Source organism: Antechinus flavipes, chromosome 4 (assembly GCF_016432865.1).
Source record: "Antechinus flavipes isolate AdamAnt ecotype Samford, QLD, Australia chromosome 4, AdamAnt_v2, whole genome shotgun sequence".
NCBI lineage: Eukaryota > Metazoa > Chordata > Mammalia > Dasyuromorphia > Dasyuridae > Antechinus > Antechinus flavipes.
In genome coordinates, this window is record NC_067401.1 from 275,043,629 (window position 1) to 275,064,457 (window position 20,829).

Consider the following 20,829-nt stretch of genomic DNA (forward strand, 5'->3'; position numbering starts at 1 on the left):
GAGTCGCCAGGCCAGAGGTTATAGGGACATGTTCATGGCTTAAATTTATTGCCCTCTACTTCTTGGTTCTTCCCTCTCTCCCCACCCCCACCCCTTTTTCTTTTACCATTCATGAGTTTGATCAAAGGAGCCATCTTTCTCCCCCACAGCCGTCCAGCCAGGACTGACCAGAACAGTAGAGTTTGGGGGTGAAAAAATTATTTTTAATCCCATTGATGATAACCAAGAAATAGAATCATTTGTTGACATAGTCCTGAAATCAGGGGTGGGTTCTGTACTGATGCTGTGGTTAGAGCAAAAGTAACAGGGCTGTGCTGGGCCACCTGTATTCTCCATCTCCTCCTCTCTACATCTCCCTCCTGCTACCCTTCAATTTGCCAAGAAGACTTTTCCCAAGCAACTACTAGGTGCAGTTTTGTGTTCAGCTTTATCGGCTGTAATCCATCTCTAGTGGGCCACAGAGATTTAGGCAGCTCCATAGAACTTTAAAAAAAGTAACAAGCAGAACAGTCTGGTCGTTTGTCAGTTCTTATCTCATAGCACTGGAGAATCGATAAAGACATTTGCTGAAGTGACCGTACCTTGCCCAAATAGGTTCAAATGTCATATTCTATAATCTTTGTATCTTCAGAATACTATAGACTGGTCATTTTAATCTAATGACAACTAGCTTGATGAATAGATCTAAGAAGGTAGGAAAACCCCAGAAGTTTAGCACAAGTTATTATCAATAGACATTTACCTACAGATGTATTAATTTGTAGATGCTGAAGATATGGTACTTTTAATTCTAAAAAAAGAGAAAACCATTGATGCCTTTTAGTCTCCTCCTCCCCTTTTTCTGTCAAAGAATGATAACATTATCCTTGGTGTTATATCACTCACAAAGGACCCACAGCCTAACAACTATCAACACTGGTAAAAAAAGTCCCAAACTCTCTTCGGAGAAATACCTCTTTTCTACCAACGGTCTTTCTTTGGAAGATGAATCCTAATGAGATATACCTGATCCCATACAGAGCAATCAATCTTCCAAAGCTGGTGTTTCTAGAAGCAATGACTCAAGTAAATAATAGAAGTAGGGAAGTAGAGGGGCTTCATCTACTCTACATTTGCTCTCCCAAAAAATTTCAGGAACATCTGAGGAAATAAATGGTCTTCAGGTAATTAAGTTTTTAAATTTTAAATGAAGGCTGGATTCAAAAGAGAAAATCGAAGACATTTTAGAACTACTTTTTAGATGCGATATAATTTTTTATCCAGTCTTTCACTAGAACAATTGGTTATCAAATGGATTTCCTTGTACTATTGATCAATATTTACCATCTCTCTTCCTGCATATGACAAATCCGATTTTAGTAAAAATCCGTTTATATCAGGGCAGTCTAGATTTATTGATGGACTTCTATTTTAAAGTATTTCTATAAATACAGGAATTCGGGTGGATTGGCATATGAGGGAAGGTGTTTTGGGCAAGAGCTATAACTAGATCCACAAATTTTATTTTCTGGGACTCCACTGGGTCCTGGACCCCGAGTTACCCCGTAGCCTGGGAGGTTTGTTTATCCAGTACTCTATGTGACTCTCCAGCTGGGTTTCCCACTAAGCCAAATAAAGTCATACCCTCTGTGTTCAGAAGTGCAATGATGTATAGCTAACCTCTTGTCTTTTAAAAGGCCTCCAAATGCTTCATATTTTGGGCAAAATGGGAGCAGAAGGAAGAATAAAGCGGTTATAAATAGATTACTGGCCTGAAACCAATCCACTGAAATGGTAATATGGTCGTTATTTAAAAAGTGTAGGTATTTTCTGGTGTTTTCCCATCAAGTACCTGCCCAATTTCTGTATGGCACACGCCAGGAATCAATAGAAGTTAACAAGTCCTCAAAACATTCTCCATCTCTTTGTTTAATCTCCTTTACAATAAAGCCAAGGGAAGAGAATTAAAAATCTTTGAAGTATACTCAGCCTCAAAAGAATCAGCCAAGTAGACTTAAAGTAGTCACTTATTTTCCAAAACTGGTTTGTCGGGGAACAATAAAAGGAAGTAAAATTTATGGAGAAATTATACAGTGGATTTGTCACTTAAAATATCGTAACTGTCTCGGGGACAATACCCCATGCTGAGGATTAATGGTCCCGCCAGACCTTTGATTCACCAGCGCCTTTTCTTTGCCCTTGACAAATTGGATTTTTAGGAATGGGAAGGTCGCCTGGACCATTGTTTGCTAGCCATTCAGAGGACTTGATTATGCAGGGGGGTGAGGGAAAGACTCCATGTGACCCTCTTGGATGGAACTCTGCAGCTGCTCTAAGAGCTCAACTCTCTCACCAAACTCTGCGCCCTAGAGCCTCAGCGTGCCAAAAGGGGAGCTCCTGGTCCAATTGAAAAGCCGGCTTGCATCCACAAGCCGCGTCACTCTGCGGGCGGAGATACGCCTGGGTTCATCCTTCTCCCTGGCTTGTCTCTGTCACTCCAACCCTGTTAAGTAGTTTGGGCTCCTGATTGCTTGTACCCAGAGGCAGCGATGCACACAAACAGGGCTGCCGCCATCAGCGTGAGCGCAGAGAGCTGCATCCCAGCCGGGCTGCGCTTGGGTCCTGTTCCCGGCATCTTCAAACTGGGCAAATACTTGTCAGACCGCAGGGAGCCAGGACCCAAGAAAAAGGTATTTTCTGTCCTCTGCCCCCTTCTTCTGCCTCTGCCCCGACAACCTTCTCCTTTCCCAGTTGCACACAATTCTCCCATTCCGAGGCGGGGATGAGGAAGGGAGGAAAGCTAAAGAGAGGAAGAGAGTTTATTTTTTCCCTGTCTGCTCTGTCTTTTAGGAGAAGTTCCATTCTCGAGCCAATCTAATTAAAGGAAAGCAGGAGTGGAGAGGTGGGCTGGTGTTGTAGGAGGGGGTGGGTGGCATAAGGCTGAACAGTAGTAGGAAGTTGGGATTCTTGTTGACCTTTACAAAGTGTTCTCCGAGCCCAGTCCCAAACTTCCCTTTTTAGATTGCCTTAGTGCAGAACCTTATAGGTCACTCGGGTTGTGGTTTGGGGTGGTGGTGATGGCATTTGGCTAGGTGAACGAATCTCCTTGTTCCCTGATGGAAGAGAAAGGAAGTCCCGGGGCTAGTGTGTGGGGCCGATCTCACATCGGGGCAGCAAACAATACTCCTGTCACTTTTTACTCCTCCGCGAACTCTAATAGGGCTATGAATTGAGAAGAAGTACTATAATACTATCCCTTTCGGAGCTGAGGGATGTATTGGTCTGTAATCATTGTGAAAAATATCCTATTTCGAAGTTAAAAAATATTATGTTGTTTCAGGTATCACCGCATATCCTCAGTTCATTAGATAACAATAATTTTTTTTTTTAGGTAAAGGGTAAGACAATAATGAATGGGAAAGGGGGAGGGAAGGAGGAAGAGGGGGAGAGAGAGAGAGAGAGAGAGAGAGAGAGAGAGAGAGAGAGAGAGAGAGAGAGAGAGAGAGAGAGAGAGAGAGAAACTACTTCCATTGTAGGGGTCAAAATGACACCGTCCATCAAAGTCTTGTCCTAGATGCTGCTTGAGTGAGCAGTGAACTGTCTTAGGTTGGGTCATTGATTCCCATCGAAGTCCCAACCTTAGAGAAATTGTCAGTTCTGGAGCTCAGTGCAGAGACCGGAGGAACTGAGTATCCTAGTGATGGAGCACTGTTTATGACAAGCCCACCCAAGAATAAGAGGTTGGAGGGTTAGGAAAATCGTTAGCATCTGGGAGAACATTTCAAACTTAATGCAGGCACACCTGACCAATAGAGTCCAACATTGGAGAATACCTAAACAAAGGGATAAACTGTCACCCTAGAAGAGCAAGGGTTTAGGAGAAAGGTCCTTCTTAGATGTCCAAAGAACATTTGATGAAATTGGAAGAGTTTAAAACCGGGAAGAAGGGGAAACAATTTGTGAATCTTCTTCAGCAATTGCCATAATCGTATCCCCTCAATTTTACTTCTTCATTTTGTCTCAAACATAATACTCTCTACTCCCCCCATCCAAAGGCAAAACTGAATTCACACCATGCTTTTCCTTTGAAAATGCCTTTTAATTACCTTTAAATGTCCTACCAGGCCTCTCAAATTCAGTTCTCATCTGGAGCTATTGGTATCTCTCTTTAGGCTGCTTTGTTTGAATGACTTTTATTGCACCATCCTTAAACGATCTGATACCTCTTTTTCTCTTTGTAAGGATGAAATAGATTAAAATATGGGAGATTCAAGGGTCTGGGAGGAAGCCCCATTCTTCCCACAGGAGAAATCTAGATTATGAAGGGCTCTGACCCAGACAATGCTTTTTTTAAGTGTAGTCCAAAACTCAAAAAGTTAAGCAAAACTGGGTGCAGGGTGGGGAGGTGGGAATGGGTGAAAAAAAAAAAGCAACCCATACTTTCCAGAGAGAATTCTACTGCAGAAACTTAACCAAATTGTTGAAATGAACAGCTATATTCTCCAAGGTTAAAGGTGCCCTAAGAATTCTAACATCATTTTTTCCTCTTTCTACTACCCTTTTATGATCTTCTTCCTCCCCAAACCCCTAGAAGTTAAACGATTAAGAAACTCATTCACTTTTTAGAATGCAGGTGGGATGGAAGCAAGATGTTAATTTTCTTTGGCTTTGGCTTTCATAGAGAGGGAAATGACTATTTCTTGTTGGCAGGTGCGAATGGTGAGAGGAGAGTTAGTAGATGAATCTGGAGGATCCCCTTTGGAGTGGATAGGGTTAATCCGAGCGGCCAGAAACACTCAAGAACAGACTCTGGAAGCTATTGCGGACTTACCAGGAGGACAGGTATATGGTCTCACCTCTTTCCTCGGACAAATTCTCTCCAACCCTCTCATTCTGCAAACTATCTTTGAAACTCAGCCACTTTTTATCTTAGTTGTGTTTTCATTAATTGCAGGTAAAATGACGCTGTTTAAAATCCCTTCTCTAACAGATCTTCTATAGGGCACTGCGAGATGTCCAGCCAGGCGAGGAGCTGACAGTGTGGTATTCTAACTCCTTGGCTCAATGGTTCGACATTCCCACCACTGCAACTCCTACACATGATGAGAAAGGTACTAACTACTTGGGTGGGGGCGGCAGTAGGGGACCTACGATAGCAATCAAGGATAGGGTTTATAGTCACCTGTTTATGGCCCACGCACCTTCTCTAAGGTTGAGGAGGAACAAATATTGCAGTTTTTCCAGATACTTATAAAAACATAAATTAGTTTTTAAAATCACTGTCTGCAATGCTATTAAATTCCACTGGTGGCAGAGGACTACGACCTTAATTTGTCATCCAGAAATTACTGTCCAGCATTCTACTTCCTCACATTCAGATAGGCTGACAGGAAATCTGATTTCTGAAAGTCTTGCCTCTGCCAATATCTAGGTATGAGATTTGGTGGAAGCCATGTTATCCCTCCAGGCTCAGTTGCTACAGCTGTAAAAGTGAGGTTGGCTTAGGTTTATCTTTAACGCAAATTTCCCATCTGCAAATTTTTATTAATAATTATAATGATTCACCTTGGGAGAAAATTATTCTTGATCTTTTCCTAACTCACTAACAAGAATAGAAAACACTATAAAGAAAATATAACACTGTAATTAGGCCTCAAATTAGGAGTATGTCTTAAAAACAGAAACCCTTCTAATTGACGGAAATAAACTACTGTAGCATAGAGATGGGTAATTCAGCTTTACTCTATTTTAGGAACATTACGGTAGTTTCCACTCGGCTAGTTGGCTGCTCCTTCAGGTTCCCCCACACTTAAACTGTATTTATTCATTCTTCCTCCTCCTCCCTATTTAAATTGAATTTGGGACTTTTCCCAGTTTCTACTTAGATTTATTTGACCCCTTCCAAAACCAACAGCCTATTTATGCAAATTAGGATGCAGTAACTAAAGACGAAACGGTTTTCACTTCACTAGAAGAAAAGTGAAGAATACTTCCTCAGTGAAGGAGGAATTGAGGAGTGGAGTGGAGTCGGACTCTTTAAGTCACTAGGCCGCACCATCAATACCCCAATGTTCCATCGATTTTCTTTATATGTCAGTTGCGTTGGGCTATTTGAAATCAGTATCAGAAACATAAAAACGCATATTAAAAAGTAGGAGGAATATTATTAAATCAGAATAGATAACTATATTTCTTTTTAGCATATTACCTGTCATTTCATTTCTGAAAGTAGATCTTAAAGATTTGAAGAAATTAATACAAATTTGGGACTATGTGTTGAAAATGAGGCAGCAGAATGAATGCTCCTGCCTAAACTTGCTTAATACTGTACTTGCTTATTTCACTACTTTTTTTTTTTCCTGCATATGTATACAAACTCTCTTTTTGACACATGAATCTAAAAACCTCAGACTCTTTTTTTAGGGATAATCAGTGGTCACAGGAACAAATTTTGGAATAGTGATCTTAATATTTTCTCTCGCTTTTCACTGACTGAGCATCTGGGAATAAGCAGAAAATAGCAGTCACAATTTTCAATAATCTTTTTGAGGAACTGAAAACCTTAAGTAGTCATTGATATTTTATTCTGAATACCAACTTTTCCCTGTTTCAGAGAAACCTTTACAGTATAAGGGACCCAGAAAGAAAACAAGACAAAAATTACATGTTAAGTACATTTATTATATTTTGCTCATGGGTAAGCTCTCAGGAAACTATTCTAAGGCATTTGAGGTAAAAGCAGAGGAGTCTATTTCAGCATTAAACATAAGTTATTTTCGATATTCAAAATTGAAAATAAAACATTGACATCAGGCTGAATAGATCACAGAAGGAGAACCTTTCATTGCCATGCATTTTGTTAATTTGGGCAGGATTCAAAACAATAGTGAGACAGTATAATTTTGGCCTTCTACTGTGAAAACAATGCTAAATTTGGGACTTGCTAAGTTGTTGAATTATTTAACAAAGACTTTAAAAAATCCTCACTTGAAAAAAAAAATTCTAAATCTAGGAAGTGTCAGGAAATTTCATATCAAAACATTAGATTAACAAAGCTCAGATCATTTTCTGATATACTTACCTACACACACATATGTGTATCTATACTTGTATCTATCTCACTTATTTTACCTGGGTGTAGAATGTGTCAGGAAGATTAGTTTGAAGTGCTCTAGAACAAAGTTATTCGAACATTTCCTTTTAGGCCCTTCCAATTCTTCTACCCAGATGGAATAAATCCTGGCCCTGCATTTTGGCTTTAATTTAGGTTATCCAGCACCACCTGTTTAAATCAGTGATACCTATGACAGAAATATTATTATCTTTTTTGAGAGGATGGTACCTTTCGATATTTTTGGAAGTAGTATTTGCTTTGAGGGTGACATTTTGAATGCCACAATTGAATATGTATCTGTATTAAAGAATATTTGGATTTTAAAAAATGAAATGTAAGGATAACAACTTTTTTTTTTTGAAGTGGCTAAGCCCGATGGGAGTTATGCTTATTTCTTTCTCAAATAACTTGCTTTTTAGGCTGATTTACCTAATCCTGTTAAGTCTGTAGAATTATTAATTGAGCCTATTCCAAAGAAAGCTTTCCCTACTGAGCACAGGACAAAAATGACATCTTCGGGGGAAACAATCTTTGAATACTTGATATTTTATTTAAAAAATTGGAGGTGGCATGAAGACTATACTGTATTTGATTTTTCAATTTATTATTTGTGTTGTGGCTCAAAATATACTATTAAAATTTCAATGGTATTGATTAAGAAAACAATTCACTTCTAAAATGTGTACACTTTGGTGGGATCAACTACATTTTTCTTTGGACTGATAACGAAAGCTTTTCCCCAAGCTTTTATTGATTCCTTAATGTTAAAGTGTCTGAAACAGTTACTTCGATATAAAAGCAAGACTTATGAGAAGACAATGAAATCTTTGGACAGTCTACTTTGACGTCTTTCTTCCATAAAATTAAAAGGGGGCAAAGGAGGGGGGAAAACCCCAGAAACAATTTTGAAGAATAGCAGATCATAGTCCCTACGTGGTCCTTTCGGTTTGTCACGCTCCAGGAAAACCTCAGGCAAAGTGTTTAAGGCTGGGAGGGATAGGAATGGGTGGGTGGTGAACACAAAAGACATTGTCCAATGAAAAGGAATGATTACATATGGCCCATACATACAGGATATTGTCTCGCCTGGTAATGAGGAGCTCACGACTATTAGATTGGCTTTTGTTCAGTTTATCCAAACTCCTTGACATACGCCACCTATTCTGCAAACGTCAACAGATGGGCTAGAGCACACCACAAGCTTCGACACATGATTTAAGGGAACAGCTGTTCTTTCCAAACACAGGCCGGATCAACTCAGCACTATCCTAGTCCATATTCAGATCAGCCCAGTCTAGCTCAGTTCCCTTCATTGATTCCCAGGAGGTGAGAGCAGGACAGAGTTAGGTCGACAGCCCCAGGGTTATAGAGGGCTCGAGTTCGGATGAGAGGATGGGAGATATATCGTTTAAGGTTTCCTCAGGTCTTTATTTCTCCTGGGTATACAAGAAACTTGCAGATAGGCAGGCGTATAGACTTCGGTAATTTGAAGAGTGATCCATCTAAGTATTTTCCCTATATCGGTAAAGCGTGTCACTCTCCTCTTTACCTCCCTCACATCCTCCAGTCTCTTCACCTGCTGCCCTATTTTTGTCTCGTAGGGGAGGAGCGCTACATCTGCTGGTATTGCTGGAGGACTTTTCGGTACCCCAACAGTCTCAAGGCACACCTGCATTTCCACTGTGTGCTCAGTGGCGGCGGGGGTCGCCCCTTCCTGCCACACGAGCACGTGGCCCGTCCATCGGCTGCCCCGGCCCTTGACGGCTTCCGCAACTCCCCGAAACCTTCAGCTCCAGAGCTCGCTGGAGCTTCCCCCATCACCCCTTTGCGAAATCATTCGCAAGGTCCACCACCTCCCCATCAGGCCTGTGGGGCGCGCGAGGGGATTAAACGTGAGGTGACCTCGTCCACTTCACCGCCGCCCCCTGGCAAGCTAGGGGTTTCGACCAAGAAGGTAGGCGTGTTCGGCCGAGAGGAGCAGGAGCGCGCCTTGGACATGAGTGTGGGTCCAGGCAGGGGGCACGGTCATTTTCTTGGCATGGTAGGCGGCTCCCAGTCCGGGTCAGGCGGCCTGGCTTTCTATCCCGGGGCTCGCTCTGCCTTCAAGCCCACTGGCCTAGCCAAGGCTGCTGCTGCTGCGGTGGCGGCCCACAGCGGCGACTCCTACCGGGAGGACGGCGGGGCAGGTGCTGTAAAGGCCGGAGGCGGCCTGGGTTTTGGCAAGCTCTTGGGCGGGGTTAAGCTCGGTGGCCGTCCTGGGCATGAACCCTTGATGGCGAGCGGCGGAGGGGGTCTTCACCACCACCACCACCACCACAGCCATCACCACGCCAAGTGCCTGCACTCGGGAGATGGCCCCTCACAGCACCCTCCTCCTGCACCCCCACCTCCCCCTCCTCCCGTGCTGCCCTGCGCCGGGGCTCTTCGGGGCTTCCCGCTTTTCTCTGGCCACCTGGAGGAGACGTCGGCATTCAAGCACGTGGAGCGGGCCCTGCCCGCTGGCGGGCTTCCTAGTGGCCGTTACTCTCAGGTACCCCAGGCCGCGGGGTTGCATTTGGAGCGCTTTTCGCTTCCTCCTTTTGATGCTGGGGGACTCAAGTCCTATCCCGGGGAATGCAGCCACCTCCCGGCCGTCATGCCGGCCTTCACAGTTTACAATGGGGAGTTGTTATACGGTTCTCCTACGGCCGCGGCAGCTGCTGCCGCCTACTATCCTCTGAAGCTGCACTTCGGTAGCCTGCTCAAATACCCAGAGTCTGTGTCTTACTTCAGTGGACCCGCAGCGGCTGCGGCTGCGGCCGCGGCTGCTGCTGCTGCTGCGGCGGCTCTGAATCCTAGCGAGCTGGGTTCTCTGGCTAGCATCGACCGAGAGATCGCCATGCATACACAGCAGCTGTCCGAGATTGCCGCGGAGAAAAGCCGCGGTCGTTTGGACGGAGCGCTGCAGCCCATCGGGGTCCCGGGCGGAGGCGGGGGAGGTGGGGGAGGCAGTGGCGGGGGTGGAGGTCCCGGGGTGGGCGGGAAGCCGAAGACAGGCCACTTATGTCTGTATTGCGGCAAGTTATACTCCCGCAAATACGGGCTCAAGATACACATGCGGACACACACAGGCTACAAGCCTCTTAAGTGCAAAGTATGCTTGCGGCCCTTCGGCGATCCTAGCAACCTCAACAAGCACATCAGGTTGCACGCAGAAGGTAACACTCCGTACCGCTGCGAGTTCTGCGGCAAGGTGCTGGTTCGGCGCCGGGACTTAGAGAGACACGTCAAGTCCCGCCACCCGGGTCAGAGCATTCACGCTAAGGCGAGTGAAGAACAGGGCTGTGCCCAGGGCTACCCACCAGAGCCTGGGGACCCCAAAAGCGACAACGACAGCGACGTGGACGTCTGTTTCACTGACGATCAGAGTGATCAGGAAACAGGGGGCAGTAGGGACCGAGATTTGTAACCTGTTCTCCAAGAGGGAAGCTCGGAGAAAAGAAACAAGGGAAGGGAGAGTGTAGAGCCCATCCTTGATGGAAAGGGGAATCACACGGTAGAAGAGAAATGTGGTCTAAGAGAATAATCCTTCTTGAATTTCCTGCATCAGATTTGGAACAATGTAAGGTTTCTCTGGTTCTCCGCAAAGTGCCAGAGCAGAAGGTTAGGTAAGGGCCAACTCACATAAAATAGAACCAATGCCAGACTGCTGGGGCAAAGTAGAAGGGCCACATTGCTCACATTCTTTTGCCCGTTATATGTTCTGGTAAGGCATCCCACCTGGCCCTCCAAAGTATTCACCTGTCTAGAGGCAAAAGTCGAATTAAAGCCCTATGTTGCACGGGCTACATTGCTGCCAATATTTTTACTGCCACATTTTTTTTTTCTGAAAAATGTACTTTTGTGTAGAGGAAATTGTGCCTTTTGAAACAACTAATTTTTTTGTGTATTTCACAAGAGCATCTCATTCTCCTGAAACGGTAGTCATAATTCTGCAGACCTAGCATCGAAACACTTTATTTCTACTTTCTGTGTGCGCACTTCTATTTAAAAATAAACACTGCAGCACTGAATATATCTAGATAACAGATATATGATTTGACCAAGTTGTAATTATTTATGACAAAATAATATTTGAGTAACAAATGTAAAAACATCAAAAGCATGACTAAAAGCACGCAATATATAAATTTAACGAAAACGTTATTTGATAGACTACAAAGTGATGTATATTTGTCTTTAAAATGAATGATGTAAAGTGGATACAGCGTTTTGGTCTTGGTTCCAGTTTGTCGTGCGTCTTTTTTTTTTTTTTTTAAATAAAGTTACTGACGAACTACTATTTGATTATGTTTTCACTTCACTTAACATAAAGGATGTCTATCTTAAAGACTATAAAATTTGCAAAGAAAATTTAATAGATAATCGAGAATGAAATAAATTTCAGAATACTTGAACTTAATGAAACAAAATAGTTTTCAAATATGTCTATTCTTCTCAATATTGTAGTTGAGAAATAATCAAATCAATTTTTCTGAAAAGTGAAATTTAAGACATCTGTGAATACTACAAGTGTTTTCAGGTAGCAGGCAAGAATGAAATGTTTTCATAAAAACCATTTAAACTACGCTTTTTTCCCCTTCCCTATTTATTGAAAGAGGAAGGAGACAACCCCTAAGAATAAATTATCCTAAGGAAAATATTTTTTATTGAGCATTATTTGGACACTTTTTTCCCCAGTTAAATGGAGAGTGAATCCCAGTTAAAAGATGAAATTAGTATTTCTAAGATAGAGGCAATGAAAATCATTAATCAAATACTTGTCATTATGAAAGGAATCACTAAAAGGAATTGTTTTGTTGAGCTAAACTGGACTTGGAGTTGAGTATTACTGATTAATGGGATTGATAAGAATAAAACTGATCTGGTAACAAACCCTCCATTTACATCCCCGAAGTCCGCATTAGACCATTTATGAAACCTACAGGGAAGGGAGAAAGGAATCAATTCCCTTAATTGTTGGGTAGGGGAAGAGATCTTTTCCTGATTTTCATAGGATCCAGATAGATCTTATAATTGGTTTTTATTTGTACTGTTTTTTGAGAGATTAAACCTAAATTTTATAAGCTTTCCGGGAAACTCCATGTTGCCTTTTACACTGAGATGTAAGCATTTTTGCTCCATGATAGTTCTATGTGATATTAGCATGATAGGTCCTGAAAAAAAAAAAAAAAACAAACCTGTTTTTCTTGAATACCTATTGTGGTCCTGTTGTTGGTAAATATTAGCTGGTGGTGCAAGGGGTCCTTTCTGATCTATCACAGAAACAGGCTCAGTGTGGAACCTCTAAATCAATGGCTTATTTTCTGCAGGAAGGGTCACAATGCCTTGCCTGGAGATAAATGCTCTATTCTTGGGATTCACAACATGCAGGGCCAATACAGCCTGCCTGTGAACATTTTTTTATTTAAAAAAAAAAGTAAAAGAATAAAAACGTTCTTGCTGTCTAGTTTAAAAAATTTCCCCCAGAAGGCCATTATTCATTATTGGAACATTAGATCTGTAATGCTTAATATTTTAAACCAAAGCACTTAAAAAAATACTTAGCTTTTTGAAATAGAATTAGAATCTTCCCTCCCCTTTCTTGTAAGGTAATTTCTCTCCCCCCCCCCCCAATAAATAACACTGTGATTTCAACCTAAGGAAGACATCCTAAATATAAAAATATTCCCTCGTCAGCTCCTATTAATCTCTGAATTACATGCCTAATTTCAAAAATTGTGATTTTGTGTGAACAAAGCTTGCAAATACATAATGTAAGAGTAGTTTCCCTGAAGGAATGCAGTTTAAAATGGACTCACTCCTCTCCCGCTAAACAAAAAAAAAACAAAACCCCTTAAGTTCAGTATATATTTTTAATGAGTCTAAAAAGATTGCTCTAAAGAGAAATGAGTTTAAATAAAATTCCATAAATAAAATGTGTCATCTTTTAATAGTTTAGTTGTATAGTGTATTCATCGATCTATATATACATATTAAAAAAAACCTAATTTGTTATTGTTAAGTTTATCAGATCAGAGTGATTTTAATTTTCCTCTGGGGACTTTTAGATGGATGCAGTTTCCTTTAGTTGTCTTTCATTGTCATTATTCTCTGACATCTCATTGTCAGAGGTAGAGGAACTTTTGAGATTTCTGAGTTCTCTAAGTGACACACTAGACAGTTATTGGACTTGAGATCGGCAATGCCTGAGTTCAAATTCTGAGGAAAGACATTTATAAGCCTTGTGATGCTGGGCAAATTTCAGTTTCTACAGCAGTAAAATGGAATATAATAGTACCTATCTCACAGATTAGTTGTGATGTTCAAATGAAATTCTCTCCCTCTTCCTCTCCTTTTCCTTCCCTCTCTCTTTTTGTGTGTATATATGTATATCTTAAGATCTTGCCAACTTGAAAATGTCTCTGTTATTATATTTTAGCCCATCTTATACATTTAATTGATTAAGAACAGAAAATTCATGTTAGATTAAACTACTCACTCAGGTCATCCAGCTGGTTGTTTACAAGACAGAACCTTTTGAAATGAAAAATCCTTTCATTTAAGAATCAGAGCTTTTCTTGCTATAACCAGTATGTACATGTGTGTAAATGTGGAAATGCAATCTAACCAATGCCATTGATTTTTAGACTTTTATTCATATTCTGTTTTATCAGGGTGTGATGGAGATAGTGTAGAACTGGGAAACATGCATTTATACATTTTTTTTCTGACACTAGTTACTTGGAAGTGGACATTGCACCTGACCATTCTGAGACTCAGGTTTTGCATATATAACATGGACATGATAATATTCACACTAACTTACTCTACAAGGTGTGAAAAAATGTTTTAAAAATGAATTATTTTCAAGCAAAGAGACATGGTATTCCAGAAGGCTGAAATGGTAAGAGTGTTGGCTTTTTAATCTAAAGGATCTTGGTTCAAATCCCAATTCTGTCATCTGTGTGATCTTAGACAAGACATTCAATAACTTCTAATTCTTATATTTTCATCTAAGAAACAAAGTTGTTGAACTACACCTGTAAGGTCCCTTCTACATTTATGATACTAAGTAGTAAAAGATTTAAAACAAAGTTAATTTGGACACATTTACTTATATTGTGTATAGTGATTCTAGAAATTTTTCCCTTCTATCAATTTAATGACAGTTTCAATCCCTCCCCCCAATCCTTTCCTGACAAATAACACTGTAATTCATTTTTTAAAAATATAAATTCTCTAGTGTTATTTTTTACAATTATATCACATTAACTTTCTCCTTTGTACAAAAGGTTCTTGGTTACTGTTCTTTCTAGTCCTAAATGATATGTTAGTATTATTAGATGATATTTAATTTTCAGAAACAGCAGGAAGAAAAGCTAGCTCTCACCATACTTCCTGTACCTTAAAGTCAGGCCTTGGAACAGGTTATATTTTGGAATTTTAAGTACATGGGGAGCTCCTCCCTCCCTCCCTCCCTCCCTCCCTTCCTTCCTTTCTTCCTTTCTTCCTTCCTCTCTTCCTTCCTTCCTTCCTTCCTTCCTTCCTTCCTTCCTTCCTTCCTTCCTTCCTTCCTTCCTTCCTTCCTTCCTTCCTTCCTTCCTTCCTTCCTTCCTTCCTTCCTTCCTTCCTTCCTTCCTTCCTTCCTTCTTTCCATTGTCTGTGTGTCGTTTCTCTCTCTCCTCCCTCCCCTCACTTTTTATTCTTTATCTCTGTAACGATCTCTATCTCTCTGATGGTGATGGGAATTAGTGATGACTAAGTGTATTCAGAATAGTCTGCAGTATCTGCGAGGTCCAGAGACTTCAACACGTTTGTCTCCTCTCCATCCTCTAAAGCACCTTCAATGTCCACTCATCCTCACTGCCGCCTCCCCGCTCCCGCTCTAGGGGATCTAGGTTCCAGGTGCATAACAGTCATAAAGGAGACCAAAGACCCAGCTGTTCCTGCAATCCAACGCAGTTCTACCCCGGGGTACATTTCTAATCCAGACAGAAGCGGAGGAGGTATAGTGGGATGCTCTCAGGGAGGGTGCCAGTGGTCCCAGGGGTGCAGGGCTGGGAGTTGGAACTCTGTTAGCATAAGGTAAGGGTTAGGGATAGGAAGGGATGGGGGTGGGGTAGCAAAGGAAGGTTTTAGAGGCTGGTTGTGGGAATTGCGGGTACAGAAAAGATGGTGATTGGCTGAAACCAGTTAACTTGTTTATCATTCTATTGGCTGGTTCTTAAAGTTTGGATTGCGATTGGTGCGGGGTTTTCCAGCTCTCCAAAAGGCGGGGGATCTGGGATGAGTGTTTTACTTCTCCAGGTTACTCCAGGAAGTCTGTACCTCGCGGACTCTCAGTTCAGCTCATAATTAAATTGATGCTTCTATTTCGGGGTGACACATTTGTGCCACTGCAAGGATATCGTGATTCATATATGCTGTTCACGTTCCTGCGTAACCTTTGAGCCACTTGGTTTTCCCCGAAGAATCTCGTTTCCCTATATATATTTTTCCTTCCTAACCTGTTTCAGAGCAATCTCCCGGGCTAGTGGTGGGAGAGAGGAGCAAGAGATTGTAGTTCTTCTAGATTTACATTCTGGGAGGAGCGAAGAGGAGTTAAATAGAAAAAAAACGTACTATCATAGCAAAGTGATTCTTTTAAAGGTGTGTACAAGGGAAGTAAAGTCGCAAGCTAGCCAAGACATTCTGTCCTATCCTCTACTCCCACCACCTAGTTCAGTGACTAAAAATCAGCAGGGAAGAGGAGGAAGCCAGTTTTGCACTTGCATTAGACACAGAAATCCTGTCCCTGGCCATGTCTGGACTGTGCATTGCCAGTACTGCAAACTCACACTATCTGTTGTCTCCCAAGAGAAAAAAAAGGGCAAAGGCAAAAACGGGTTAGATGAGGTTCCACGACCTGCTTCCTCCTCTGCTCTAATTGCAAGAGGCTCATCCACGAAGTCCTGGGATATTCAGATTTCAAAAAATAATTGATGGCCGGCAAAATTCATACTGCACCACAGCTTGGAGTTCTTGTACTAGTTGAAGGGTTCCTGTTATCTGCCCAATTTAATTTAATTCAATTTGAGTATAGCGTTTATTCCGGTTAAGCGGTTAACACTTTTGACCTGAAAAAAGGTAGGCACTCTCCAGTCTCCAGGAAGGCCCTGTTTAAAATCATCTGACTGTACACTTCTCCGAAAGTTCAAATTTTAATTAAAATAAAGTTATTTTAAATCTTTCTAAAATTTAAGTTTCATATAATTTCAAGGTAACAAGAACTATAATTTTATGAGACATTTGGTTATCTTGCCTTGATGAGCAAAAGACTATAGACTATAGATTGTAGATGATATCTAAAGAACTGAAAACAGATTGCAGTAACCAAAAAAATTAAGAGTAATTTTTTCCCCCATTTAAGTAGTGAGAAGTAATCTTATTTAAAATAAATAAAATTAAATATTCAATATCCTATATTGTACTATATTTCTTATTAACTATGATTTAGCATGATGGTATAGAAATAGCCCCAAGTGTAATTTATCTCTCTTTACATTTTTAACTACACTCCTCTCAGAGAGCAGCTTAGTAGAGTAGATAGTGCAGATAGATAAAGATAGATTCTTAGAATTCTTCAATTCTGCCTGAGATATTTATTAGCTAAGTGGCCTCAACTAGTTACTTCACTTCTCACATTTTTCCTCAGATACCTTACAAAAAAATTTTATATGTATATAGAAACCTCATAAGACTATTAAAAGGAAAGTTCTATGAAAAATGTTAATTATAATAATAATAACCGCTTAAATCATGTCAGATCATTTAACTCAGAAAATCCTCAAATAAAAGCAATGCTTAAATATGAATTTGGCCAACAACAATCCATAATTGTTATTTGTTACCTCAAATTATCAAGCCCATTAAATCAAACTACTTCTTTTATATGTATTCTGATGGAGGGGTTCTTAACCCTTTTTATATCATGGATTCCTAGCCTAGTGAAGTCTATGACCCTTTTCTTAGAATAATGTTTTTAAATGCATAAAATAAAATTTGTAGAATTATATTGAAAGAATTGTAAAAATACTTTTAAAACTCAAGTTCATAAAAGCCCATATTCTAAATAGTTATTTTAAATCAAGTTATTTCATTGGCGAGCTGTATTTGAATTAAACAACATCAACAACTAAACCTAATTCTAATAAATTGAACAGAAAGCCTTTTGTGGAAATGTCTTATGTGACAGGAGATATATAGAGGAAAGATGTAACTACTGCCAGCTTTAGGTCAGAAAATAGTGAAAGTCAAGGATTGTTTTTGATCCTTTCCCCCTCCTTTTCTGACAACCGGCAAAAAGAAAGATTTTAAACTTGACTGTGAGCAGTTGCTTCCTGAATTATCACCCTGAGGTAAAAAGAGACTTGTCAGGGTCAGGTTCAAGCTTCCTTGAGTTCACTGGACCATATCAGATAAAATGTATGAGCAACAAAATGCTTTCAGGTATGTTTAAAGTCAATTTGATGGGGGATGTTTCTATTGAAGATGTCGGATTTTATAAATGTATTTATATTTTTCAGGAAACAGGAGAAAGAAAAACCTTAGCAACTAAAATGACACAGAAAATAGAAAATATATTAATGGATTTATGGAAATAGATTTTCTAGATAGTTTAAAACTAACATGTTGAAATGTGGTTTCAAAGAAATTAACAGTTCAAAGTCTAGTATTTCTGCATAGACAAAAATCTCCCAATTTAAAACAATTTTTGCTGTATTAATACAGCATAATACATTCATTTGGTAATTTCAGAATTTTTGATGTTAGCGATAGTCTAGGATTCTTCTCTTTATAAAGTTGACACAAAGCATCCTTTAATTTCTTTTAGTGTGAGGTATATAACCTCTCTCTCCTTGCTTTTGGACAGTGTTGCATGCTCAGATGAGAGTGAATTATCACACCCCATCTGTATCAAGTCCATTCCTCAACCTAATTATAGAAGAATAAACCAATGAATTTGACTCCTGCAAAACATATGTCTCAGGGAAAATCATGTTCAAAAAGCATTTTAAGCACTGAATCTTTATTGAGGCCTATGCTGTGCTTTCTGCTTGTGCAACTGACATGAATTTTTTTTATTATGTTCATGAACCTTGGATTTTGTTCCACTAAGACTTCATTTTGGAAAAAGCGTATAAACTAACAGTCTTACAGAAATTCCTATTTGAGACTTTTAAAAATGAGGTGTCATTTAAAAATATTACATTTTTATGTTTATCGTTATTTATAATGTAAATGTTACCTATAGCCCAGGGGATATCCTATTCCACAAGAAGCTCAGGTAAATAATTCATTTCTAGAACTTAGGAGGATCGGGTATTTTTTCTTGTACTCTATGATTCATTATTACAGACTACTGGACAAAAATCTTTTAAATAAAATTTCTAAAATCTCTCTAAAAGAACAGAGTTCTCTCTAGAAAATTCTTTCAATATATAAAATAGTGTAGTACAATTATTTCTATCTTTCATTGTGAAAGAATAAACAAAAAAGACTCATAAACAAGTATTAGAATATATTCTACGGGATCAAGAAGAATAGGATAAGAATGAATAACTAAACAACAACAACAACAAAAATTATGATTGATCCTCTTTAGTATGCTCTCCCAAAAGATACACACTAGAGAAATTTGTGGAACTGAGGAAATTACATATCGCATTGACTTCAAATCTGTATTGTCTAAGTGGTGATTAAAGGTCTATATTTTCTGGTCAGCTAAGGATGTACAGCTAATTCTTTTGGCCAAGTCACTTCCTTTGAGAAGGGTATAAGTGCAGGGAATACTTCCCACTGGGCAATGAGTATCCAATTCAGTGACTTCAGACCATCTGAGCACATGAGGTTTCTGCCAAGGCTGGAAATATGCATTTCTCAATATTACTGTTCTGTCACCTGTGCTTAAGGAAAGATGCAGAAAACAGAAGAGCCAGTCAACGTCTTGAAGTACAGTCTCTGGCTTACCTGGACAAGCATAGCTTCTTTCTGATATGTGCTGATAGTTGCCATAATTGTTGCTCAAGAGATGGACTAGAAATCCTTTTCTCTCCCTCTTTGGTAAGTTCAAGGGAGAGCTGGTGTTGTTTGTGTCACAACAAAGAATCTGCCTCAAAAGCTGTCTCTTGTCTGTCTTTATGATGCACAGAATAAGCAGCTTTTCTGGCTTAGTTGACAATCCTTTTTGATATAGTACCCCTATCAAGGGGACCAAGAGACCAAACATGTGCCGCTGGTTACACATGTACTTTAACAAGAGGCCAGAGCACATATGTCACCAGAAGTGGCCCAAATTTCATGGCCAGCTTAATGGGAACTGCTCCAATCCAAAGTCCCTTCTCTTACTACATACTTCCCTACTACATAAAGAACAACTATAACAACATTTCATTTATATGAAAGAATGGTTCTTTCTATCCAGTGACAAGTCAATTTTTAGAAACCTAGGGGTTTTGCAGATTTGAATTTAAATCTGGCCTCCATCACTTAGTAGTTGTGTAACTCAAAGTAGGTCACTGAAATCTTTATCTGCTTCAGTTTCTTCAACTATAAAATGGGGATAATAATTACTTCACCTGCTTGTTGTGTGGATCAGATGAGATATTTGTAAAGAGTTTAGCATAGTGCCTGGTACATAATAGATATTTAATAAATTCTTGTTCTGCCTCCCACATACACAGTTCCTTGAAGAAAAGAATAGGAATTATTTGTTTCTCTGTATAAAAGCATTGTTATTAGGTAGCACTTATCTTTTCTTATACATCTTTATTTTCAGGACCAAGCAGAAATGTAATTTCTGGGATATACTCTTGGTGGGAAACCCAGCTTCTAATCAGTATTACACTACTCAGGGTGATAAGAGATAAGGTGAGAGAAGACAATGGGTATCGCTTCTCGGCCTTTTGGCTAAGATCATGTGTAGTATCTGTTCTTATCAGTTTAATATTTGATACGTCCTCTATCCGAGGACAATATATTAAATGGATTTTTGGAATTAGGAGTCGGAATAGGGGCTTGCCCCGTCCGCTCCACGCATCGACCTGGTATTGCAGTACTTCCGGGAACGGTGCATCTCCCTCTGGGAGACAAAAAATAAAAAAAAAAAAGAAGACAATGGGTGACGAGGCCCTTTTCTCTCCACCTATGAAACATCTGTATTTTCTTTCTTTCTTTTTCTTTATTTTTTTTGCTGAGGTAATTCAGGTTAAGTAATTTGCCCAGAGTCACACAGCTAGGACATGTTAAGTGTCTGAGATCAGATTTGAACTCAGGTCCTCCTGACTTCAGGGATGGTGCTCTATCCACTGTGCCACCTAGCTGCCCCCAGGCTGTTTTTTTCTAGGATAAAAGAAGAATCCAACTAAATAATATATATTTTTTTTTCTGAAGCATTTTCACGGAATGATTCTCTTAATCCTTTTTTTTTTTTTTTTTGTATTTGTCTCCCCAATGTTTGACAGTGTCTAGCACATTTATTGACTATTGATTAATTCTATCCTAATCATTCTATGATTTTTTTTTTTTTTGCTTAGAATTTCATTTCTTATCTGCGAATGAAATATTTTTTCTTATCCTGGAACCTTAAGCTCTGTGGGTTGAGTTTTACATTTTGCCAAGTAGGTCTCTCCATTACTTCTTGCTCATTTCTAAATTATGATTCTACTAGGTAAAAG

General features: G+C 39.9%; 1 protein-coding gene and 1 non-coding gene across 2 annotated transcripts; both read left to right on the forward strand.

Moving 5' to 3' along the window:
• The first annotated feature begins 2,528 nt into the window (after positions 1-2,528).
• On the forward strand, positions 2,529-10,541 carry PRDM13 (PR/SET domain 13). The gene is made up of 4 exons (XM_051996721.1): positions 2,529-2,669; positions 4,690-4,821; positions 4,970-5,090; positions 8,695-10,541. Exons 1-4 carry the CDS (start codon positions 2,529-2,531, stop codon positions 10,539-10,541), a joined length of 2,241 nt encoding a protein of 746 aa, XP_051852681.1.
• Positions 10,542-20,042: 9,501 nt separating this feature from the next.
• LOC127563693 (U2 spliceosomal RNA) lies at positions 20,043-20,233 on the forward strand. Its single transcript, XR_007954128.1, has one exon. It is a non-coding gene; the product is annotated as a U2 spliceosomal RNA (small nuclear RNA).
• The last annotated feature ends 596 nt before the right edge of the window (positions 20,234-20,829 follow it).